The following is a 25,815-nucleotide window of genomic DNA, read 5'->3' on the forward strand; positions in this document are numbered from 1 at the left end:
GTGATCCTTACCTTGCTGACCACGTTTTGGACGAGGCCAGTGCGGATGCCGTAGTCCCACGCGTGGCACTCGCAATTTGAGTCGTTGTTCCCTTTGCCTGGAGGGGACGGGAGGGGTGGTGTGTCGCTGCTGTTGCTTCGATTGCTTGTGGTCCCCCAGGAGGCAGTGGCGAAAGGGGTGGCTGAGGGGCTGGTCCAGTTGCCCATGTCACCCCATCGGCCGGTGACAGTGGCACCCGCCAGCTCGGTGCCTTTGCCGGCCCCGTGGCACCAGAAGTTGGGCTGGTCCAGAAGAAAGGAGTCCGAGAACTGGCTGAAGCCGATGAACAGCGCCGGAATCCAGGTGAGCACCACCAGGGTCTTCTGGTAGCCGCCGCCCAGGCCCCCGAGGAAGGGCAGCACAGAGCCATCGTAGTCCAGCAACAGGAGGCTCGGGGCGGCTGCTGCCGCACAGCAGCTCGAGTGCGGGCCGCCGCTGGGGTGCAGCGCAGGCAGCGGCTGGATCTCCGCGCTGCCACCGGAGCCCGCGCGACCCCCGAGGGGCGCCGAGGCCGCCGCGTCCCCGGGCGGCAGGGAGCCGTTCTCCTCCGCCGGAGCCGGCTGCCGCCCGGCACCACTACCCGCCGCCTCGCGCCGCCGGTCTATCGCCATGGCCAGGGCCCGCGGCGCCCGCAGAGGCGCATAGAGCGCGGCGGAGCTCGGCGGGCGCCCGGGCACAGCGCCGCCGCCGAGGAGGAGGGCCCGCGGCCGGAGAGAATGCTCCGGGCCCGGCGAGTCAGGCCACCCCCATGTCACCCGCGCAGCCCCTCGCCCTGGGCGCCGGGCAGAAGCCGTTCGAGCCCTTAGCCTCCGCGGTTCATCCGCGCCGCGGCCCGGGCGCCCGCCGAGCTCCGAGGCTCTCCGCTGCTGCGCGCTGGCCGGGGAGGAGGAGGAGCCGGACCCGCGCCCTTGTCGCGACTCAGGGCCCTGCGGGCACCGGTGCGCGTTGTGCTGGAGCCGCGGGCGGCCGCGGGTTAGGAGGTCCTCCACGGACTTCGGGCGCTCCCGGAAGCCGCGAGCTCGCAGCCAGCCTGGGGAGCCGGCCGCGCTCTCGGCTCACCGAGCCGGCCTCCGCCTCCCGCCCCGGCCCGCCCCCTCTCCCCCCGCCGAGGTGGAGGTAACCGCGGCACCTGCTGCGCCGCTCCTGCGCACGAGCGCCCCCTCCAGCCGGGCTGCGTCGCGGCCGCCTGGACAGACGCAGGGGCGGGGAGAGGGACACCCGGGCCGACGCAAGATCCCCGGCGGTCTCTGGGCTGGACAGGGGTCCCCAAGGAGTCCGCACTGGCGGGGAATGAGGGGATAGGGTCGTCTGCCAGTCTCAAGTCCCACAACCGCAAGGAACCCCGCCCAGGGCACACCGGCTCTCCGTGACCTCTCTTCGTTTCCGAGGTGCCCGGTGGCTGGCACCCCACTCCTGGTCCTGAGCCCAAGCGTTGCCTGCCTTCCAGAACAACCTTCTGTGCTTCTTCCAGACTCAAATAAGGCTGCTTTTTATGGGCACGGGTCAGGAGCAAGGAAACATATTTGACAATTTTAGGTTGACAGCCCCTCCAACGCTGGGTCACACGCGACCCACTGCAGCACCCGCCCCAAATCGCCATTTCTTTCTGTGCTCCAGAATGAATGTCAAATAAACACAATGCTGGATGGCTATACCTTGAAGGGGAGCCACACACTCGATACAAACGTGAATGAGGGCGGCCTGCCCCACCCCCTCCCCAAGGTCTCGGATTCATAATTCCCATGCTGTGTGCACAGGCGCACACATCTACACCTCACAGGAGATCCAAATGCTCTCGGCACTCCAGACTCCAGAGCCAGCCCTTGCCCAGCTAGCACTATATAAATAACACCAGCCCTGCGGCAAACGGCCGCCTTAGCATATCTTCTCCTGCTTGCTGGGCTTGACACCAGTGAGAATTATGCGGCTTTCAGCTTAGCCTCACTACATTCTGGAGACATTTCATATCCTGAGAAGTTTATTAATGGAATTAATGGAAATCTTAAATGGAGCAATCTATCTCTGGTCTTATTTAGCACAGGGGAAGAAGCTAGCCTTCTCTTTCCAAAAGCATATCCTGCGAGTACACGTATGGGATGCATCCTCTAAGCATTTCCAATATTTGCTCAGCTGCATGTTGTATAATTTAGTGGGAGACTTTTTTTTTTTAAAGCATGCAGCTCAGTGTTCCAGTCAACATGTACTTACTGCTGAAATTCTGGCACGTGGAGGGAACTATTTCTGAAGACTGCCAGAGAGCTGGACTTTGGGGAACCCAACTGTGAACTCTCCTGTGTGGCTGGGAAGAGGAGATTGGATAACAATAGACGGAAGAGACACAGGCTGCAGAGGACACTAGAGGTCTAGGAAACCCAGTCTGTTAATTTAAGCATATTTAATGACATACTTGAATGAGAATGTCATTATGAGACCCATCGCGCTGTATAATGATTATACTCTAATAAAGTGTTATTTTAGAAATCAGTTGGGAGTGACAGTGCACCCTGTCAATACATGTGATCTCCCCCTCCCCCTCCCCTCTTGCTCCCTCCTCCTCTTCCTCCTCTTCTTCTTCAATTTCACCTTATTGGTTGGTTTAACTTTTCTTCCCTTCCTTCTCACTTGAGGAGCTAATACTTGGGAATTGCTGACCCCCACCCCCAACAGAACAGAGTCAACACTCAATGAGCAAATATTAGATATTTATTACCGACTCCACCCATTGCACACAACTTACATTTTCTTATCTGAACTGAAATGCAATAGGCCAGGCTTTCTTTCACTCCCCTTCCGTGTTGATTCTTTCAAAGGAAGCCTGCTCGGTGTCTGGTGCTGCTTCCTTTGCCCATCTGCTCACTAGGAGCCCAGCTGAAGTTCTGTAACTCATTGCAAAACACAGTCACTGATCTTAACAATGGCTTGTCTAATTGAGATAACAATCATGGGGGACTTCGGAGGGGTTTGCTTTCAGGTCCACAGTCATTCAATTCTTTCATCTAGGGCCGAGATGAAGGGAGCCTTAGATGCTCGACAAACCACTGGTTTTAGATCCCTACTCATCTAACCTCCAGGGTTCTTTCATTTCAACATGCAGGGACAGATTACCAACCACAGAAGAGTTTACAAAGGTGTTTGTCGAAAAGGAGTGACAGATACTGTTCGACTAGTACTTTACTATACATGTATATACCAAAACATCCTGTACACATTAAATATATACAATAAAATAAAGTTTAGAACCTTAAAAAGAGTAGTGGCTATAAAATGAGGTCTGTTTGCCTTTTAAAGAAAAGCTAGTTGTTAACGTATGTTTATAAGGTGGGCACAGCCATGGCCCAGAAGTACCTTCATTTTAAAGTTCTTTATTCTTATTCTAAACTCTAGCAATAATCCTCAAGTGGTACATTCTAAGATTTTTGGAGACAAGCTGAAAAATGGTGCCGTCTAAAGCAAGAGCTGAATTCCAACCCCAAATATTTGGAATTCAGCAGCAGCAGCAGCAGCAGCAGCAGTAGCAGCAGCAGCAGCAGCAACAGCAGTAGCAGCAACAGCAGTAGCAGTAGCAGTGGCAGCCTCAACCCAGGCGTTGTAATTAAGTTACTGATTAGATTAGGGGTTTCCCTAAATCCCTCTTGGATCAACATTTCTCCCAAATCTAGTCAAGACGATTAAAATGTAACTAATTTAAAATAATCTGGCCTTCTGTTTATTAAAATGCACCACAGGTGACCTCAGGATGAGCCCTAGAACAAAGGAGTAAAGCAAAATTGATATTCCAGAGTGGAAGAAGGCCTCCAAGGTGAGTGTTTAAAGGTCCCCCAGCTGGTATATAGAAGTGTGTTGTATTGGACTAGCAGCAGCTCCACCCCTAATTTTCTGGATGGCCTTTGCTATTAGTTGTTTGCCTTGCTTACCTACTGGTTTTGCTACCTTCTACCTCCTGAATGTAAGCACCTCACGGTGGTTCTCTTGCTCAGCAGTATTCCTGGGAGTGATAGCAGTACCTGGCACAAGCGAGATTCTCAGTATGTATTTGTGGAGGGACTGAGTGCGCCCAGCTGTGATCATCTGGCCATGCCCTCTATTAAGACCTACAACAGGCTTTACTTTGATTCTTAAGTCATTAAGGGAGCTTTTAATATTTGTTTAATCTCTCAAACAAAGTCCTCAGCTGAGCCAACACAAGAATTCAGATGAACTTGACAATTCCACGCCTCGCGAGCTACTGTGGGGAGTGGATCACTCCGGATAGGACATTGTCGTTGGTTTTGCAGATGAAGTGCAGCTTGCAGACTATGCATGCCAGGTTTCCAAAAGCCATCGCCACCAACATTTCAAAATGGAAGAGTTGAGCCTGTTTTTAAAATGTGTTTGGGAATTCTCCTAACGTAGCAGGTGTCTGACCTTTTCCTTGCCCTGTATTTATGGGCCATGCTCCCTTGAAATACAGTGAGCAGGCAAGGGTTACCCAGCCTGTCTTTATTGCTGCCTGGCACGCATGCACGTCATCAGCTGGCCCCTGCAAACATCTCCATCTGAGTTCCTGACCCTAGTGCACATTAGCATCCAGAGTGCACATCAAGAAGCTGAGTCATCTCTCTTCCTTTGACATTCTGTTAAGTAATCTATCACTCTGCAATCCTCAAAACCTAAGATAATGAAAATATCATGCAACCTAGTCGGTTATATGCTTGGATAATTTTTTTCCCCCTTGAATATATCAGGAGGACAAAAAATGATTTTGACTTACCTATAAAACTGAGGGACATCCAACTTTAAAAGTTAATGCCAAGGAATTGGTATCAGGGTTAAATAACTTTAATCAGGAACCATGTCATTCCAAATGTATTTTGGATTGTTTGTACTCATTTATTCATTTTCATTATACTGGGATTATAAGTGGGAAAATCACATACTGTATCATTCTATGGTAACTTAATTTCTTCCCTTCAGATGCTTACTTGAAAGATAGGTTACCTTGCTTTCGATGAGTGTTCCCGTATTGTGATGAACAGCAGCTGCTCCCAGCTATAGCTGTGTAGATCGTATTCAAACATTATTTTTTATCATCCTTTGGCTTCTGGAATGTCAACCCTTACTCTTTAACAAGGAATTTGACATTTACAAAACCTATCGTAAATCAAAATGAAAAAGCTACTTTCATTCTGTGGCAGCAGAAGTAATAAAAATGTCACACAAGCTCTCCCAAGGAAAGCTGCAGGTATTACCTGGAGGAGAAGCCACCTGCCTGTCTACTGCAAGCCAACTTCATACTTCCTGTTCACAAATCGTGTGAAGATTACAATGTCTTCCATGCAAAAAAGCTACTCCCCTACAAGTGGGTATCAGCAGGGCCCAATTGCTTTAAAATGTTTGGCTAAAACTTAATTTCAAGCCAAGCAAGGGTGGTGAATGTTTTTAATCCCAGCAGAGGCAGAGGCAGAGGCAGAGGCAGAGGCAGAGGCAGAGGCAGAGGCAGAGGCAGAGGCAGAGGCAGAGGCAGAGGCAGAGGCAGGAGGCAGAGGCAGAGGCAGAGGCAGAGGCAGAGGCAGAGGCAGAGGCAGAGGCAGAGGCAGAGGCAGAGGCAGAGGCAGAGGCAGAGGCAAGCAGATCTCTGTGAGTTCAGTGCCAGCCTGGTTTATAGGAGGAGTTCCAGGACAGCCAGGGCTATGCAGACAAACTCTGTCTCAAAAACACAAAAACAAAAACAAAACAAAACAAAATCCAAAAAAACAAAACCCACTTAACTGTTTTATTGAGTTAAAAAAAATTTCTCTCCTATCAAGTGTATGTAGAAATTAGTATTTCGGATTTTTTTTGGTAAGAAATCTGTTGCGTGTGTGTGTGTGTGTGTGTGTGTGTGTGTGTGTGTGTGTGTGTGTGTGTGTGTGTATGTGTGTGTGTGTAAGGGGAGGGGGAGCATGAAATGGATTTCCAGACCGGGCCTTACTGGTAGACTTTAAATATTCTCCCTGAATTTGGGTTTTGGTTATGGGTGAGCAAAGTGTAGATTACCAGTGCCATGAAGGCTTTGGGGAAGGACAATAAAGTAACGGAGATTTAGGGCAAGGAATTTTCACTTCCTAAGATGAGTAAATGCTTTTTAACTCTCTGTCTCTACCTCTTCCTTCTGAAAGAGAGATAAAGAAAACACCCACACACACCCCCTCCAGCATTGGTCTAAACTTTTTCTAATAAAATCTAACCCCAGTGAATAAATTTCTTTCAATGACTAGAACCTACAGAAAGATAATCAATACCCCTAAAAGACTAAGTAAACTGTCAACCCAGAAAACACCTTCTGAAACTACACACTTTACCCCATGTCTTTCTGTTGTTTTTGAGATAAACCTTACATACTTGTTTATTCGTTTTAGAAGCAGAGACCATGTAACCCAGGCTAGTATTGAACTCATGATCCTGTTTTTGTTTCAGCCTCCTGAGAAGTTTCAACTGTTAGAGCATGCCATTTGGTGACTTTACCTGTTCATCCTTATCATTTCTGCTATACGAATAATTATATTTAATTTACAACCTTCTAAGGGCACTTCATGGATTTCTGAGTTCAAGGCTAGCCTAGTCGACAGAATAAGTTCCAGAAAAACCAAGGCTACACAGAGAAACCCTGACTCAAAAACCTAACTAAATAACTAATAAATCCTTAATCCATCTCACAGTTTAGGCTGAAAATGGCGTACATAACACTAGGTAAAAAATGCCTTTCTCTTTCTTTGAGGTGCTGGAGGTGGAAGCTAGGGCCTGGAGCAAACTAAGCGACTGTACTGCTACTAAGCCACTTCAGCTCTAGACGAAGGTTTTACTCTCAGTGGTGCTGACTGCATAACTTGAGTAATGAAAGACTTTTCTTGGTTGAAAAATGAACTATGTCTGGCTGATAAATGTCCACTTGAAGCTTGTGTGTAGCAGGATGCATCTCCACTGAGCATCAGTGTTGAGAGGGGAGAACTCAGGAGGTGAGTGGTCATGGACTAACCCCATTTATGGATTGAAAACTTAATTACTATTGCTTTGTGTTTCCAGCTTAAACTGTGGGCCTTCTTAGAGGGGTCCTAATTAAATTGTATTGTTTCTGTAGCAAACACTTCAAGTGTGTAAAGTAATTGAGATATTGTCACTGAACTTTAAAATTATCGTCATCATCATTATATCTTATGTATATATGTGTTTCGCCTGTGTCCCCACAGAGTTCAGAAGGCATCAGATCTCCTAGAATGAGAAGTTATAGATGGTTATGAACTACCATGTGGGTGATGGGAACCAGACATAGGTCCTCTGCAAGAACAGCCAGTGTTCTTAACTGCCAAGCCATCTCTGAAGACCCCGATAATGGATTTTTTTAAAAGATGAAATTTTGAACTACTAGAACATTTTTTCTACTGATAAAGCAATTCAGTGCAATACTATCAACAAAGGCATCTAGAACTAATACCATTCTCCACGGAAGAAGACAGGGCTCCTTGGTGAAATGTCTGATTCTGGGGCTGCAGTAGGAAACATACAGGGTGATTCTAGGGCATCATGGAGTGCCAGGAAGCAAGGAAGTTGTGCATATTCCCCCACAGATGCCACATATGGAGTACGTTATATGGACCAAGAGCTGACTGAAAGAGCTGGCAAAACGAGTGCTTGAGCTCTGGGAAGCCTGAGCAGTAAATACCATAGGATGACAGCCCAGAGCATAGCATGGTTGCAAGTCTATATTGATAAAAATTAGTGGTCAAATAAATGAATAAATATCACAAGTGAGTGACTGAGAACATGCCGCAGAGATATTTGCACACTCATGTTTATTGTTGTACTGGTCACGACAGCTAAGAAATGGAGTCAGCCCACACGTCCACCTACGGATGAATGGACACACACAGTCCATATACAACAAATAATTTTATTCCATCACTAGAATAAATGAACTCACAACATCTGTAGGAAAGTAAATAGAGCAAGAGATCATTATGTATATAATTATTATATAATAAGTATGTATGTAAGCCAGACGCAGAAAGACAAATAGCACGTATTTTTTCTCATACCCATAGTCTAGTTTTGAAGTGTGTGTGTGTGTGTGTGTGTGTGTGTGTGTGTGTGTGTGTGTGTAGGTCATATAGAAAGAGGACTACAAGCGAGGAAGGAGGAATCTTAAATCAGGGATGGGAGACAGGAAGAAAGGATGATGACATAGAGGTGACTTGAAAGCCGGAGGGGAAGGGAGCTGGGGAGAGGGGGAAGGTCAGCAAGAGGGGGCACAGGAGAGAGGCACGAGTAAGAACAGATAGAATGATACAGATCTAATGAAAATATAAACTGAGAGATTAGTTTGTCTGCTAACTTCAAAGCTAGTGAAATAAATGGGGATAAAGACAGAAGTGCTGATCTTTAATGCCTAAGAATCATCACTTACAAAGAGGCTCAGCTCTCAAGAAGGTAGGACATGACCCCCTCGTCCCTGAGGATGGGCTACACGGTGACTTTCTGCCAGGAAAGACGTTGTCGGAAGCAAGGCCAGGCTAGAGTACAAAAACCTACGAGCACTTCCTTAGTTGGTTCCTAAACTGGGGACTTAGGAGGAACAACTTGAAGTCTTTCTTGTTACATTTGCCTGTGTGTTTCCAGATTCGATCACGTTCTAGCCACATTTCCCCCATAGACTTGGGTGTGTACTTGTTTTGTTTATGTATTTATTCATCTGTTTGTTTGAGTCAGGTCTTAGGTCTCATGTAGTCCCGGCCAACTTGGAGTTCACTATGTAGCTGAGCGTGACCTTGAGCTCTTTCTCCTCCTGTCTCAGCTGCTCAAGGGCCAACATTACAAGGGCGTATCACCACACTCAGCTCTGAGCACACGTTTAAAGACAAGCTCTTCTTTTGTTTCTTGAAACTTCCTCTGTCTTGTCAAGTTCCTCGGTGATTCCGTTTTTTTTTTTTTTAAACCTAACAGGGAACCTCTGGGGAAGCTGCAAAATGCAGGGGTCCGGAAGGACCAGCCCATTTTCTAGGTAGTGTGACAAAGCAGGCTGTAGCTTCCAAGCAAATGCTCTTTGATGGTCTTTTTATTAGCCACAAAAATCCTGTGAATATAAACCTGTCTGCATTTGAGTAAAACTCCATTTTCTGGTATATGCCCCTAAAGGCTAGAGCCCCTGATTTATTTACAACTTCTGTGTAGCCCTATTGGATGTCACAGGGCCTGGCACTTAGTAGTATTTGCTGAATGACGGGAGGAAGGAAGAATGGAATGGCAAATAGTATTTTCCAGAGAGAAGAGGGCACAGTATCTTCCAAGTCAGAGGAACAGTGGGAGTGAAAGCCCCAAGGAGATGAAGACAACGGTGTGTGCGGAATGTGTAAGATCTATGTGTCTGGATGGTGAGTAGCTTTTCCACAATGTGATTTACTGCCAGCAATTGCTCTAATTTGGATCTGGAATGTTCCCCATGGCTACTGTAAAAGGTTTTAGTCCCCAGCCCATGATCCTTTTGGAATGTTATGAACCTTTAGAGGGTAAGGCATAGTGAAAAGAAGTGGCATGCCCTTGAAAACGATACTGGGGGTTGTAGCATCGTAGAGCAGGCCGAATTGTCTAGGTGAACAGCCTTTGGCGGATTCTTGTTAAGAATTTTGTTATTGGCCTCCTTGTTATCTCCCTGTTTATTGGGCTGCTGTCAGGTAAGCTACTTCCTCTTCCACCCTTTTGCTTGAGGATGTGCTGCTTTGTACAGACGCAGAGGCAACAAGGTGCAAATGGCCATGGCCTGAAACCTCCGACAGTATGAGCTAAATTTGAAGTTGATTACCTTTTGAATACCACAAACTTCTACAAGGAAAAGTCTAAGGATTCCGAGATGAGATGGCTCAGTGCTTAAGAGCATGGGTTGTGTTGCTCTCTCAGAGGATCTAGGTTCAGTTTCCAGCACGTGTATCCAGTATTAGCAGATGTGACCCTCTCTTCTGACCAGGCATGCATGTGGTATGTAGACATACATGCAGGCAAGCCACATACATGTTTATGTATGTGTATGTATGTATGTGTGTATGAATATGTATAGAAATACATCTAAAAGAAAAGGGAGAGATCTATAGAGAAATACCAGATTTAACCACCCGAGTTAATTGAAGTACAACTCATATGCATGATTCAAATGCTCAGTTTGATGACGATGGATATACGCACCGCTGACATCTAAATAAGAGCAAAACATGTCACTGGCCTGCAGAATGGTCTGTTGTGTCCTTTGTAACCAATCTCCTCCTCCTACGTGACACTCATGTAGGAATACATGACCAGACAAGTGCTGGTCGGCTTTCTTAAACTGCAGATTAAATCTGCCTGCTCTAGAACTCTGAAGAAGAAGTAGAAGCAGGCAACACACGCTTTTCATGTCTGCGTCTCAACACGGCTTGTGAGATCTACTTCTCTGTTGCCTGTACCAGCATTTCATCCCCCTTTGCGGCTAACTGGTATTGACCGTATGAACATGCCACATCATGCCATATGCTGTTATCTGGCCCCCTGTTTGTGAGCATTTTAGTTATTTACACTTTGGGGCCATTGTGAATAGAAATACTGTGAACCCAGGAGAGGTCTCTGTACTAATAAAAAAATCATTTTTCTTGAGTACATAATCTAGGTATGGTTTGGGATTCAGCTTGACATAACTGAGTGACCCTAGTCAGTTTTGCCCATAATTTTCCAGCAAGTAATAAATGAACAAAAGCAAAAGTTGGGAGTGTGGTCAACAGTGGGGCACTTGCCTATCAGGTGCAGGGTCCTGGTTCAATCCTCAGCACTTTTAATTAATTAATTAATTAATTAGAATGAATGAATGCAAAAATAAACCTGAAGAAACAAAAATCAATCTGTGGTTGTCTGAATGGAAAAATACCCCCTGTAGTCTTGGTCATTTGAACACTTGGTTCCCCATTGGTGGCACTGTTTAGAAGAGGCTCAGGAAGTGTGATCTCACTGGAGTAGGAAGTGGGCATGAGAGTTTAAACTTTGACTGCCACTTCCAGTTCACTCTCTGCTTTGGGCTTGGGGTTGAAGATGTACTCTCTCAGCTTCCTGCTCCTGCCACCGTGCCTGCTGCTGATTGCCATGCTTCCTGGCCATGGTGGACTCCCATCTCTCTGGAACCAAAAAGCCAAAATAAACTCCTTCCGTAAATTGCTTTGGTGACGGGTTTTATGATAGCAAAATAAAAAATAACTAGCACACAAATGCGTTTGAGTAGGATGGGAAGCTTTCTAGCCAGACCCTGGTACACCAAACACGTGACCGATATCTTTGACCTTGACTTGAGATAAACCACCTGAATAGACTCATCTCTAACCTGATCAACCTCTTCTTTTAACTCACATTATGGGGATCAATGGTCTTGCTGCTACTATGTATGCTCCTGTCAGCAAGTCCCCTATGGGCTATGCTCTACCGATGATGGAGCTATTTGCTTCATTCGTCAATCTCACAGCACTCAGAGGTCCATTCTCAAACATAGGGACTGGGTTTTTTTGTTTTTTGTTTTTTTTGTTTTTTTTCCAGAACAAGCAGGACTGATGTTTATAGAGGAGGCTGTACCTCACTTTCTGAAAATGACACCTTTCTAGGTGTCATCAAGAACGCGTCTACTGTGCAGCAGTGAAGTCTGTTGGCTCTGACTGCCACTGGCTGAGCCAGGTGCTATTTTAGAAGCTAGCACTGTGGCTCCTGGGCTCCAGGTCACCCATCTAAAAAGACTGTCCTTGGGTTGCTGTTAGGAAAAGAACCTAGGGCTGAAAAAAGCATCATCTGAGAGGCCATGGAATAGCCTTTGTTCCTATGAAGTTAGACTAAGGCTCATAGTCTTTCAGGACACAAGTAACAAGCAAAAGGGAATACTTTACATGCCGGTGTCTAAGGATGAACTTAGTTTAAATCGGTTTTTATACTTGTCTAAACGGCCATCAGTCTATAGGCATCCTGTCTCTTGTGTATGCATCAGTACTGTTTTTACACACACATCACAGAAAACTCAGGATAAAGCGGCTGTAGGAAGAAGGGCATTGGTTAGCTCAGCAGCCCAGAAGCTGCGATTTGCATGGCTTCTGTCAAGGTGGAATCCTAGCTTCTTCCGTCTCAGGCTTTTGCTCTTTTTCTCCACTGTCCTCTTGCTCATGCTCAGTGGGAGGATTTATTTTGCTGCATGTGTAGCGCACACACACACACACACACACACACACACACACACACACACACACACACACACACAATTTCAGTAGAGGGGTTCTTTTACAGACCCCAGCAGACATCACACTTGCATATATAAATATATAATAAATATTTATATGAAAATATTTGGGCGATGAGACCCAAGTCTAAACACAAAGTTTATTTTGGGCTAGTGAGATGCCTCATCAGGTACAGGCACTTGTTGTCAAACCTGACACCCTAAGTTTAATCCCTGGTACCCACATAATGGGAGGAAAGAACCAGTTCCCACAAAGTTGTCTTCTGATCTTTTACTTGTGCTCCATGGCCCAAGCACACCACACATGTACAGGCATACACTAAATATATAAATAAGTGTTAATTAAAAATAATTTGTTTCATATGTACTTTGGAGCCTGAATGTAATGTTTTAACTAATTTTATGTAGAAAACACTAGCATTGTTGCATTGTGTTGCTGCTCACAAAGTTCGGGGTTTAGAATTTTGAATTAGGGATGATCCGATGATATAGAAATATTCCTTAATAGTGAGTCATTTTCAGAAGTGTTTAAAGTATCTATATTGATCATGTACGATTCTTCATCACTATAAAGCTAGGGTCAGAATCTAACAACAGTCACATGGAGAAGAGGATGGAGTCCCCAGAGGACATTTCATTCCATTAGCTCTGCTAAATAATTCTACAGTTCAGTTAGGCAGAGAGGTTGAGACAACTGCATGAGGCCAGACTCTATGGTAGCAAAGGTTTGCTGGTCCAGACCACTATGTTTTTCTGGCTCCCAAAAGGAGATCAGACCCTCCTGGCATCAAGAGTAGAAGGCTGGCAGTGGGGTACAGCTTAGTGGTAGAAAATATCTCTAACAACTATTAAAAGAGAGTCCTCCCCAACAGAACTACTCCATGGAGCAACCCACTTCCTGACCCCAATTTGTCAACCATGCTAAGGGAATTATGGTTCCTAGTTCCAACTTACCTTCCTTGCCTCATCGCTTCACAGTTGTTTGATTGGTTTTGAGAGTTTTGCTATATAGCACAGGCTGATCTTGAACTGGAGATCCCCTGAGTGCTAAGATTACAGATGTGTGATGAGATACCTTGCCTTAGTAATTTTTCTATAACCTATGTGCCTCTTCCAGTGATGTGATGGGGAGATGGCTCCACATTTTAGAGCACTTGCTGTTCTTCTATAGGTCATGGGTTTGATTACTAGCACCCACATAGTGAGACACAACATACGTATTCCAGTTCTAGGGGATCCAATGCCTTCTTTTGGCCTACAGGCATCACATAACACACACACACACACACACACACACACACACACACACACACACACACACACACACACACACACACACACACACACACACACACACACACACACACACACACACACACACACCATGGTACACATGTAGGCAAAACATTCATACACATTAATATAAAATAATTTAACTTAATTAGGGGCTGGCAAGATGGCTAAGGGGATAAAGTACTTGCTGTACTTGAAAGACACCTAATGCTAATCTTTGGCCTCTACACACATATGTGTGTGCTCACACACATATGCCCATACATATTTGAACACATAGACACATGCGAATACATACACACACACCACAATTTTTAGGTTAATTAATTTAAAAACGGAACTAAATCCAGTCTTTTCCTCCCTGCTGAAACAAGGTCTAATTACATGTAGCCCTGGCTGCCCTGGAACTCACTATGTAGATCAGGCTGGCCTCTTCCTCCAAGTGCTGGGATTAAAGGCTTGGGTCACTAAGACCATCTTAAATCCACAGTCTTGTGGATGCTAGGTGATTTCTGTATACTGAGTGAAATTCCCTAGCACTTTGTTATTTTTTGACGTAAAATTTCATTCACTAAATTGCCTGGGGTCATCCTGAACTCACACTGTTCCCCAAGCAGATCTCGAATTTATCTTCCAGCCTTGGTCTTCCCAGTAGCTGGGATTCTAGGCTGTGTCATTAAGACTGCCAGTTAAATTTATTTTCCAACTGACACATAAAAACAAAAGTAATAAATATTTATGATATACCATGTAACATTTGAGAATATATATATATACACACACAGACAACCATTATGGGGTGTTTAAACATCTTACATATACCCATCTCATCAAACATTTATCGTGTCATTATATCTCCATAAAATTCTTTTGGCTTCTTAAAGTGGTATTTACAATTACCCTACTGTGTAACGGTAGCACTCCCGAACTTCTGACCTCTGTTCAACTCTAACTCCTGGCTGTCTATCAACCTTTCCCCAGCCGAGTAATCTTAATAATCCACATGGCTACGGCTCTGTGAGTAGTTGACCACCTTCCCATAAAGACTGTCTCACTTAAAGTCCCCCATGCAGTCATGAAGGGAGCACTAGGCTCTGCTCTGTGACAAGGGCACTCGCTCTTAACAACAGTAAAGGCTTTGCAGAAGCTCTGTAGCTGTATTGGCTACCATAGTCAATCTCGCCTGGTGAGCAATCATGAGTCTTTGGACTGACTGTTGGCACAGTTCCAGAGATGACAAAAAATTTCTGCTATGAGTAATGGGGGGAGAGGACTTAATGACAAGCAAAGGCTTAGCCCGTACACAGAATTACTCTAGGCTTCATGTGCTAGGGTGGTGTCTTCACACACGGTACAGGAGACATCTGAGGATGAGAACTTCATCTTGAAATGTGCAGGTCCTGGCATCTTGTTCATGACAAATGCTAGACCAAATACAAACAGTTCCCAGGTTCCCCTCCTACTGACCAGACTCGGTAGTTAGACGGCAAATGTGTAGCTTTTGGGAAGGTGAAAAGAAGGTTTGAGCGTGGTGGAAGTCATGGAACGCTTTGGGTCTAGGGATGGCAGGACAAGCAAGAAAGTCACCATTGCCCTCGGTGGACAGCACTGACATTTGTAACTTGTACGCATCTTCACAACCAGTAAATGCCTTCTGGAACTCAGGAGATAACTCCCTCTACCTTGTCTATCAAAATACTTTATCATCATTGTAATCTCCCTGCAGTCTCCTTTAGGTTCCCTAGTTTCCTTATTCCCCTCCAAGTCTAGCTGGATTTACAGAAAGTTTGTAATAATGAATAAGAGCACAAAACAAAACAAAAAAAACAAGGAAGAATAGTTAACAGCTTCATAGACTGATTCCAAACAGAAATGCAGATCTGTCTCAGACCTACACTGAGGATTCTCACACAGTACCCTTTGCCACCTGTCATAGCAGACAAGAACTGGGCGGGACACCCTTGTCTAGATCTGAGAAACTGATCTTCTGTGGAATGTCCTGCCCTTTCTCTCTGTAGAAATGTGGACCCACCAAGCTTCCCTGGCTTGAATCTGCTCTGAAACTGGCTTCCTTCCCCCCTCTGCCTGCTATGGTTTGAAACCTCTTCCGAGGGCTCATTTTTTAAGGCTTAGGTTGCCAGCTGATAGGACTTTTGGGAAATGACTGCGTCAAGGGAACTCTGCAATGGGTGAATGGGTGAATAGTTTGACCTCATGACTAGAAGGCAATGGAAACTACTGAGTTGAAAGATGTGATTAGTAAGGGGATATGGAAGGTACATCTTGTCCCCAGACCCTCTGGTCTTCTTTTCTCTCTCCCTCTCCTTCCCCTCCTCTCTCTTTCCTGGCTGCTATGCGGTGATTGGCTTTCTTCTATCATGCTTTTCCACTGTGATGTTTTGTCCAAGCTGACCCCTGGGAACTCTGAGCCAAGTGACCATGAACCTAAGTCAACCTCTCCTTCCCTTTAAATTGTTTCTGTCAGGTAGTTTGTCACAGTGATGGGGACACTGGCTAACTCTGCTCTAGCACTAGTGACCCTAGGAAACCCCAATTGTTCCCCTCTAGGATCCTGTCTACTTCTGCTCTCCAGGCTGTCATTCACATGTCTCTGGAGACTTTACTACATGTATGCCCATATACTTTTCAACAATCATGTCCCTAGCCATTAATCTACCATTAATTCTTTCTTGGGGAACCAGATAGAGCTCTGCACAGTGAGAGTTCCTGATAACCTGCCTGTTTTCTCTTTGTGTCTGCTTGAGATATAGTTCCCTGGTGCAGAGGTCATAGAGACTAGAATCCTAAATCCTCCTCTCTGCTTTGACTGCAGGGGGATGTTTAGGAAGTCCCACTGTTGGAAAGAGAATTCCCTACAGACTCAGATGAACCACCTCTGTCCTTGCCTTCATTCACCCAATGCTTCATTTGTAGTCCTTGGGGATCAACCATCCACGGGAAACCAGGAGGCAAGAAAGCAGCCAGGATAGAGCCTTGGATATCCCAGCACCATTTTACAGAGATTATACACCATAGAGTGTATAAGCCTATGGATTATTCTAGGGTTTTGCCTTTAGTCTTCATTCAAGGTTTATTTTCCCCAGATTTTTTTCTTTTTAGATTGAACCCAGGGCTTCATGCATGGTAGGTGATTACCACTGAGATACAGCCCTGCTCTCTCATCCAGTTACTTTAAAAATGATCACCCCACCTCGTCTTCGTTGGGAGTTTTATATAAGTTCACCGATATGTTAAAGAAGCAAATCTGGATTCCTATCAAAATTTCTAGTCATGGGCTAATGAGAAAGGTCCTGGCATTGGAATTATTCAAACCTTCACACCCTCTTTTCTTGACATTGTGTTTAGGGTCAGCAATATATCCTTCAGTATAGTCCCAATTTTGGAAAATTAAGGCAAGTGACAAGGCTCCCTGAAGCCAACCAAGGTCAGCGATTAAACTGAAATGTGGTTGGGGGTTCTCAAATATCCCATAATTATAAAATAGAAATTTCCTTTCTGTTGTTGCTCTTCTTTTGTCTGAGTTTTTAAGAAGTTCTCACATTCCAGCTCAGACTAGCCTGGAACTCACAGTGATCCTCTTCCCTCAGCTCCTTCATTGCTCTTGGAGTAGCTTTGATGGTAATTATTTTCTCCCCGGAAGTGGTATGTGGTGGCTTTAGGAGGAACTTTCCTCGTGTCTCCATTAAGATGCTCCTCTCCTCGCAGAACACTGTCCTTCACATTGTCATTTCCTGAGAGTAACCACACGGACGGATGGAGATCCTTCTTTGCCATGTGTGAAGGTACGTTTTATATTTCCTTTGTTCTGACAGGCTGCTTTTCTAACAGTGGTTAAGGTAAAAAGGTTAGAAACAGGAGTCAAAAGGCAGCATCCCTGTTACTCAACGCCCTGATTTTATAATTTCCCTTCCCGACTTCAAAGGGGCAAATGTGTGAATGCGTCTCTGTTTCTCTTGGGATTCGCTCTTAGACCCATTGGCAAGTTTTCGCACAATCACAACTCTTAATGTTCTCCTTTCTTTCTTTGTGGTGCTGGAGGGAGCACCCAGGAAACCCAGGCCTGGTCTATGAAAGTTAAACCTGAGCTAAGGCTCTGAGATGTCAGTTGCTTCACTTGCCCATCACCCGTTTAGGCCATTTCAAGAAATTAAAGACCATCTCCTTCCTCCGGTCAACCACTCTGTTCCTTGGTCTCTCATTTCCCCCTTTAACCCTGATCCCTTGTGTCTGTCCACGGAATCATTGGAATTCAGTATCACTATTTGAAGTTCTAGGCTAATGAAAGAGGCTGGTTTGCATTAAACCCATGTGTGAAGTCATATTAATTAAAGCCTGTATGTAGCTTTGCAAATAGTCATTTGCACTTCTGGGCACCTCTGGTGGAGGTGTCTTCTCATTGGCTAAACAGGGGTGATTACTCAAAATGTAAGAGAGGGCTCTAGCTGGGTAAGGGTGGCCCTTGCTCCTTATACTGTGGGAATTAAGGGGTGCTCCCAAGACAACAGAAACTCCCTTCTTAGGCAGGGAAGTTTAACTTCTAAAAGGTAAGTTAAAGAGGGCCACCAGGCTGTTACTGTATGCCCTTCACTTTCTTTGAGAAATAGAATTCTTTGAGGTAAATCGACATGTTGGTTAGACACCAACTTCGTAGAGCCCAGTTTCTCTGGTTCCCAGGGAGGAACTTCTCCATATTGTCCCCTAAACCTGAACTCTGTGCATTATAATAATCAATAATGAAATTATGGAAACAATCAATGGGTTATTACATAGCCATTCTCCAACTGCATCTCTCTGAAAGCCAGTAGCTTAACTACAGAAAGATGGGTTCCTCCAAGTCTTTCCGTAGGATATTAAGCTTCCTGAAGACTCAGCTGAAGAACACACAGCTAGCAGGGACCCAGCTGCTGGAGAAGGAAGGAAACAAAGTGAGGCAAGGACAGCTGAAGGGACCCTCTTGTTAGTTACTAAGTAATTCAGTGTATCAGACACTATTATTTCCATGTTTGCTTAATTTAATTTTTTGGAGTTGATTTCATTAAAGTATTAGCCAAGAACATAGGGACTGCTTTGCAGTTCTTAGTTGTACAGATAAAATAGTTTAAAAGTAAACCTGGAAGGTAACTCAATTTTATTAGACATTGAAAGGGGGGAATAAGCAACTAGGTAGGCAAACAGAAGATCTCAGTGTCTTCCAGAGGAGGAAACTGGTAAGAGAAGGATGTTTATATATGCTGAATTAGAGGTCAGGAGAGCAAGCCAGCTCAGAAGCAACTCTGTAGGGCATGGGGCTCTTCAGAGAGAAACAAGAACACCCAATGTGTCAGGCAAACAGGCTTAAGATTTAGGCCTGTGTCCCAGATGGGGGTGGGGGGGCTGTTACCATCTTGATTCTGTTTGTTATTTCTTCCAGCTAAAGAATTAAAAACAGGAAAAATCTTGAACTTGGAGAAATCTGGAACACTAAGGCAGCATTTAAATTAAAGCCCAAAATGAAAATGCATCCAAATTTTCTCTCTGCCCTCAGACTCCTACAGACAGGCATCCATAAAGATAGGGAAGGCCAGCTCCTCCAAGAGCTCTCTTCTACTGGGATTAGCTAAACCTTTCAAATTTCCTAGTTTTTTTTTTTTTTTTTTCTTTCCCCAATCTACTTGTGACTTCAGCACTCAGAGTCTTGGATGAGCTTATTTATGTCCCTTGGGGTCATTTCACAAATATCTGACACAAATAAGGCAATAAACAGCCCAGGCTGCCACGATGACTCAGCAGTAATTTATCCTTGCCCAAGTTGGTGGTTTCTGTAAATGCTTGTTAATGGCTTCTCTAGGGATGGGCTGGCTGTGGGACTGGAAGAGTCTCCAGCCCCCTTTCCGTCTGGCAACTCAGAGTGAGAGAGCTCGATAAGCTACACACGGTCAACGTATTGTTATTGTCATTCTCCACACTATTCTATGAAAGTGCCCAAATTATTGTGGGTTGTCTTAAACCTTTCAACAGCCGACACTTTAACTTTTACATCCTATCTAATAATTTCCTAATTAATAGGTCAACTTCTTGGGAATGTATCATCCATCTCAGCAGACCTCCAGCCTCCATCATCTCTAATGCTAAGAATGAGCTCAAATAGCATCGAAAACCTATGGGAGAGGTTTCTCTATGTTGCTGGAGCCCCTTGGTAAATCTATTGGTTCACAGCTTTCTTTTGTTCTGCAACTCTCAGCGGTTAACATAACCTCTTTCATAGTGGAACATGTCCATTTTCAGTAACTTGAATGTGTCTCTCGAATTTGGTCTAGGATAAACAATGTTCTTATTGCCTTTAAAGTAGAATTGCTATTTTGTGTTGACAGCTTTGAAGTGATATATAGATTATGTATGTTTGTCTAAGGTGTTCTGATCTTTCTATTAAGACTTCCAGTAAGGCCAGGGCCACTCAAAAGATAAGGAGTTCCTCAAAGGGAGAGATTTACGAAGAAATGCCACAGTCTTGGATAGTACTTTGGTACCAAATTTTAAACATGCAATTTCTTTTAATGCCCATAATTTAAAAACCAACTTGATTTATTTCAAATTTAGAACTTTAAAAGACGGTATGGACTTCAACATCTCCACATGGGAAAGTACTCTGCAACCAGACACTGTTCCCTAGGGAGAATCTGTAGTGTGGATAATGGCCTGACCACTGTCTTAAGACTGTATTGAATTTATTCTATGTACTATGTACTGTGATAGCATGACACCTCCACGTCTAATATCAATGACCAAACAGTCATAGTCTAGTTAGTAACGGATGGTAATTCTGCATTTTTGGCATAAGCCAAAATGCCCCTGTGGAGGTTTGAATGAGAATGATCTTCATAGGCTCATATATTTGAATACTTAGTTCCCAGTTAATGGAACCGTTTGGACAGACTTGAGAGCATGGGCTTGTTGGTAGAGTTGTGTCACAGCGGGTGGGATTTGAGGTTCCAACAGCCCATACCATTCCCAGTTAGCTCTCTCTGCTTTGCTTTTGTGACTTAAGGTGTGAGCTCTGAGTTCAGGCTATACCTGTCTGCTTGCTCCCATACTCCCTGCAGTGCCAGTCATGGACTCTAACTCTCTGAAACCAAAGGCCCCAAAGACATTCTTCTATAAGTTCCTGGTCCTAGTATCTTATCATAGCAATAGAACAGTAACTAATGCAGTCATACGCAGATGACTCCTGACCCGATGTGGTGCAGAACAATTGGAGGGCAGACAATGTTTGCATTACTTTCAGACAGAGATGTCCACATTATCTAGGCAACAGATTTAGTGGGCAGGAATGGTGAGGGCCTCAGGAACATTTGTATGTGGCATGTTTAGAGTTGATGGCATGTGGGAGTGATCTGAGGCTCATGAAGAAACAAATTTTGCAGGCCTGGGCAGGCCTTGAGGATCTTCAAGGTTAAGAATGATCCATGTGATGAAACTGCTACAGGTTTTTCTGTGAGCAATGCGGGAGAGGGACCATCAGGCTGTCTAGAGACCTCTAAGTAGCTCAGGGTACTTAGAAAGGGGCCAAGATCATTTTGTGTGATGGTCGTCTTTTTTCTCTCAATGGTTTATTTAAAAAATAAAACCCAATACTTTGCAGAGATTTTTTTGTATTGTTAATGCTCCCCCTGTAATAGTTCCATGTGTTATAAATAGATACTCCCAGACTTTAGCTTGTTTTGTTGTTGTTGGTACCACTTTAACTTTATTTCCAGTCTCATCTGTTAAATAGAGATATTTAATTTGAATTAAGATTTTAAAAGTCTTTTAAAAAATACCCTCTCTAACCCAGGAATTTGCAAATAATAGGAGCCATTAGAGGAGAATTAATAAATTATGGGTCCACGTAACTACATTGTCCCTATTAGAACAACCAGAACTCTTAAAATAAATATGGTCTCCATCTGCTGCTGTTGCTTGAAGGACTGGAAAAGTCTTCTAAACTCAGCATGGTTTATTCCGTTAGCCTCACTCTCCAGACTGAACTCATGACTTTACATTCTCCCCGTGAGCTGTATCCTTGGTCTCTCCTATCTGACTATATAATCTTCTGGCTCCCAAGTTCACTATTCACTTCTGGGGTCTGGGATTGCTAGTCTCTGATAGGGGAGGGGCTCACTAATGTCCTTGAAATTTTCTCAGGAACAAACATGCTGATATGATAAACAATGGAACATAATACCTGGCTTCCTAGCTACTGGGCTATGCTATCTTGTCTGCTGCAATTGGTTGTGGCCATCCACTATTCTGTGTTGTTTATTTTGTTTCTACTTTCTGATCTCTCTAAATCACCTCTGAAGGGTACACCCAGAACCCTTCCTGTACCCCACTTTCAAAAGTAACATCACTTCCTCAAACATCATTTTTATTTGAATTATTTTAATAACTCTCTCTCTCCCTCTCTCCCTCTCTCCCTCTCCCCCTCTTTCTCTCTCTCCCTCTCCCTTCTCAGAAAGAGAGAGCTTATTTAGCTCACAGATTTGAAGACAGACCTCTGCACAGCATTGTACAGGTTCTGGTGAGGGCCCCCTTTGGCTGGCTGCATAAGTCACAAGTCATGCGTGTACTTTGTGTGTACGTATTGTCCATAGCCTCTTATCAAAGAAAATTCTGGAGAATAGTTTGAGTTTTTGTGGAAGACATTTCTGTATAGAACTAAATATTTGCATGACAGGTCTAGGGTAATGTCTTTGGGGCCTAGTGTCTTCTGAGGTAGACTGTGTGCCCCATGGACCCACCCTTAAAAGTGAAGCTTGTCCCCTTTCTCCTCAGTCACAGGCTATAGATACTCTATAGGAACAGTACATCTCGCTGCTGGTGCAATCACTTGAACCAAGCTCCTGACTCTTCCTGAGTGGTTTATATGCTCCCATTTTATAGGGACTAACATTTTCAGAGTTCCTACTGTGTGCTAACTCATGCACATGCCTCCCTTCCTTTCTGTTGCCCAGTCTGAAGGCCCTCACTTATCACTAGCATCCCTCATAGTCTTACTGCTAGGGTTAGCAGGAGTTGGGACACCGTGTGTTGTGCACAGTTTACAAACATGCCGTGCATCCGCTTTGGTTGTAAATGGCTCAAGGCTTGTTTTGACAAAGTATACGCTTATAACATTAGGTACTTTGGTGGTTCAACCATAGACCCAAACTGTTGATTAGCCCTGTACTCACCTTTCACATTTTCATGACAACATGCTTGACAAGAGCAACTTAAGAGAGGAGAGGTTCATTTTGGCTTCCCCGTTGGAATGTACAGTGTCAGTAGTGTATTTTGGCTCCCACTGAACATCATGGCAGAGAGGGCCTGACATCGGGGGTGAGGCAGGTGGTCACAGTCACGAAACAGAGATAGACAAACACTGGTGCTGAGCTTCAGGGTCGGTGTCCCCTCGTCATTTAAAATGGTTTAGGACAGTGGCTGATCTTACAGAGTTTCCCTGTTTAACGGCCAGCATTCATCTGACAGCTATGATGGGATCAGAGGTCCTCTTCTAGTGTGTATGCAGACAAAGTTCACATATACATAAAATAAGTAAATCTTTAAAAAAAAACTCACTGGAAATACCCTCACAAACATATACAGAGTTGTGTCTCCCAGTTGATTCCAAATCAGTCATGTTGATTATGAAGCCCTGAGGCATTTCTTTTCTCTATAGTCTGGGATGCCAACCATTTCCCTTTTGTCCATCAACAAGGAGCAGAACTCCTTCTAGTTCGATGCATGATGAGAGTCTATGTGGGGTAGCTACCCTCAGCTTTCTGATTCTCCTAGTTACAACAGTTTTTCTCCTTGTCTCTCCTCCTTGTCTTTCCACCTCTGTAGGTGGTAACAGTGCTCACTGGTGCCAGACTCTGTGGGTCTTTACACCCCTGGATACTTACACTAAAATTCTCTGCTTCTGAGAAATTAACTGGCGTCCTACACTTCAGTTCACTCTGAACACTACTCAAAGGCAGGATGAACTATACAGTGCAAGTCACTCTGTTCCCTGAGGCTGTCTCCATTTCAACTGCCAGTTATGTGTCTAGAGTCTCCAGATAAGTCACGTCAGCCCACAAGCTTGGCTTATGCGTCCAAGTCACTGTAGAATGTGGAAAGGCAAGTAAGCAAGTACAGGCAGAAGATAGGAAGGGAATGGAAGGGCAGGTGCATCACTGTAACCTGCTCTTTCCATACTGAACCCACTCTTCTGCAATACAAATAGACAAAAGCTCCCGTGGCCCCTATGCTAGTTCTATGAATCATTAAAAAGACACAAAGGAGTCAGGAGTGCTTTAAGCTTACAAGTTCATTTTTAGTAGGAAGCACACAATCCAGGACCTGTTAAATAAAGAGCTACAGGAGGTGAGATCTATAAACACCCCAGGTTGCAGTTCCACTGTCCCCATAGAGTCAGAGTGCATCACTTACTGGGCATATCAATGTGTTCGCCCAACCAGGAAGTGCCCCTGAGCCTCATTTTTCAGATTTCTTTATTGAATCATTGGTCTCTGGCATATCCCCAGTGGTTGGGAATGGGGGTGCTAAAGTTCCTTCATCATGTGTGGGCTATTGTGTCTGCTGCCCCCAACCTGAGGTAACCTAGGGGATCACCAACACTCAGTTCGTGGGCATAAACTCAAGTGTAGTATGAGGCCTTGCTGTGAATATCATGTTTTTCTCCTTACTAAGGAAATTCCAAAGTTGTTAGGACTCTGCATCTGGAACTGGGAAATCCTTTTGATTATACCATACCTGCTAGTTGTTTTCCCAGCTCTACCCACACTTACTTGTACAAGAGTGGTTTCGGTGAACTATCTCTTAGAGAGATCCTGGCAGATAGAGTGGCCTTCTTCCAACCCCATGTGCATGTACTGTCAGTGCCAAGTGGATACCACTGTGCCCCAACTTGTGTCTCCACAGTATCAGGGACTCCTAATACAAGCATGTTCTTCACAGCCTTTATTACCATCGTTCTAGCCTGCTATCATGTTCTTTGTTTGTTTACAGCAATGCTGGGGGCAGGATCAGGACCTTGCATGTGGTAAACAAATGAGGTACCAGCAAGCAAGCCTCACTTTCATAGTCTTTATGGAGTCAATTACATACAACCTTTGTCTGATAGTTAAGAATTTTTAAAAACAGATTATGTGCCTTGAATTGTTTGGCTCCATCAAATGTAATGTTGAAGCTTAATTTGTTAATGTCATAGTATGGAGGTCAGTGGGACCTAGTGGCAAGAGTTTGGCTCATGGAACAGAGCCCCTCATGAGTAGATTAAGGCCAAGTCATGTCAATGAGTTCTCTCTCCCAGAAGACTGATAACATGCCCATGTCTCTGTCTAAAAGTTATCCCGTTCTTGCCTGTCCTTTCTCCTGAGTCTGCTTACTCCCTTGTCCTTTCACAGTCTACTACAACTTGAGACAGCATAAGGCTCGTGTCAGAAGGCATGCTGATAAACTTCCAGAGCAGTGAGTTGAAATAAGTACATACATTATCTAGTCTCGCATATTCTTGTTTTTTTTTTTTTTTTTTAAAGCACTAGAGCTTTATTACAAAAGGAGTTAACTGCTAGAGAGGGCCCTCTCCAGTCTTTCTCTGTCCTCTTCAATCCCAATATATACCTCCAGGGGAGATGAAGGGTCCATTATAGAAGAGGTGTCTGGGAGAATGAAATATGGTGATATTTTTTTCCAAAGTCCTCCAAATCTGTGTAGGTGCTGTTGAGAACCTTCTGGTAGAAGAGGTAGGAACTTTAGCTTTTATCCTCAAGATCTTCCATATCTACGTCCTGGGGAGCTCGTATCTTCTTTTGTCGTTTGGGCTTTGGCTGACTAGTCCCGGTTGACGTGGAGAGAACTTCCACTTCCATAGCTGCTTTTTCTTTCTGGGCAAGTCGGATCTGCTGCAAGAGTTTCCTGCGCTTCTTCCCAGAGAGCGTGATGTTGGCACGTGCACTGGATGCACGTTTCTTGAGGTGGTGTTTCATAGTCAGTCCTTTGTCTATCACAGCCCCGACCACCTGGCGCTTCCGTCGCCAATCCCTGCTTAGTACCCTGCGGCGCTTGAACAACTTCTTTTTCAGCTCCATCCGAGGACGATTGATCTTTCCTCCCGGAGGTGCCATTGCTACTCGCATATTCTTTATAGCAACACTTCTGGTCGTACATGTATCCAACAACCCACGTGGGAGAGACTGCCCCAGGTGTTGAGCATATGCAGG

The 25,815-nt window shown here is 44.7% G+C and overlaps 2 protein-coding genes and 1 long non-coding RNA gene across 4 annotated transcripts in view; 1 reads left to right on the forward strand and 2 right to left on the reverse strand.

The window, feature by feature from the left end:
* Positions 1 to 1,406, reverse strand: part of Slc22a23 (solute carrier family 22 member 23) — a 168,040-nt gene extending 166,634 nt beyond the window's left edge. The window contains exons 1-2 of one of the 2 annotated variants that reach the window (XM_032884405.1): positions 904 to 1,406; positions 12 to 702 (exon numbers count right to left, since the gene is read on the reverse strand). In XM_032884405.1, coding sequence (XP_032740296.1) covers positions 12 to 650 — 639 coding nt within the window. In that variant the 5' untranslated portion in view covers positions 651 to 702; positions 904 to 1,406. Of the gene's footprint in view, positions 1 to 11 lie in introns of both variants that reach the window. The other variant, XM_032884406.1, reaches the window with a different exon arrangement.
* A 5,529-nt stretch (positions 1,407 to 6,935) lies between these two features.
* Positions 6,936 to 25,815, forward strand: part of LOC116883338 — a 59,803-nt gene continuing 40,923 nt past the window's right edge. The window contains exon 1 of the long non-coding RNA XR_004385749.1: positions 6,936 to 7,013. This is a non-coding gene — a long non-coding RNA (uncharacterized LOC116883338). The remainder of the gene's footprint in view (positions 7,014 to 25,815) is intronic.
* On the reverse strand, positions 25,110 to 25,719 carry LOC116883336 (uncharacterized protein C11orf98 homolog). Its single transcript, XM_032884407.1, has one exon. The coding sequence runs from the start codon at positions 25,717 to 25,719 to the stop codon at positions 25,348 to 25,350; it is 372 nt and encodes a 123-aa protein (XP_032740298.1). The 3' UTR covers positions 25,110 to 25,347.

This window comes from Rattus rattus, chromosome 14, assembly GCF_011064425.1.
Source record: "Rattus rattus isolate New Zealand chromosome 14, Rrattus_CSIRO_v1, whole genome shotgun sequence".
Classification (NCBI taxonomy): domain Eukaryota; kingdom Metazoa; phylum Chordata; class Mammalia; order Rodentia; family Muridae; genus Rattus; species Rattus rattus.

Bases quoted from the DNA above. Each gene is read 5' to 3' on its own strand.
- LOC116883336 (XM_032884407.1), bottom strand. From the start codon at position 25,719: ATGGCACCTCCGGGAGGAAAGATCAATCGTCCTCGGATGGAGCTGAAA.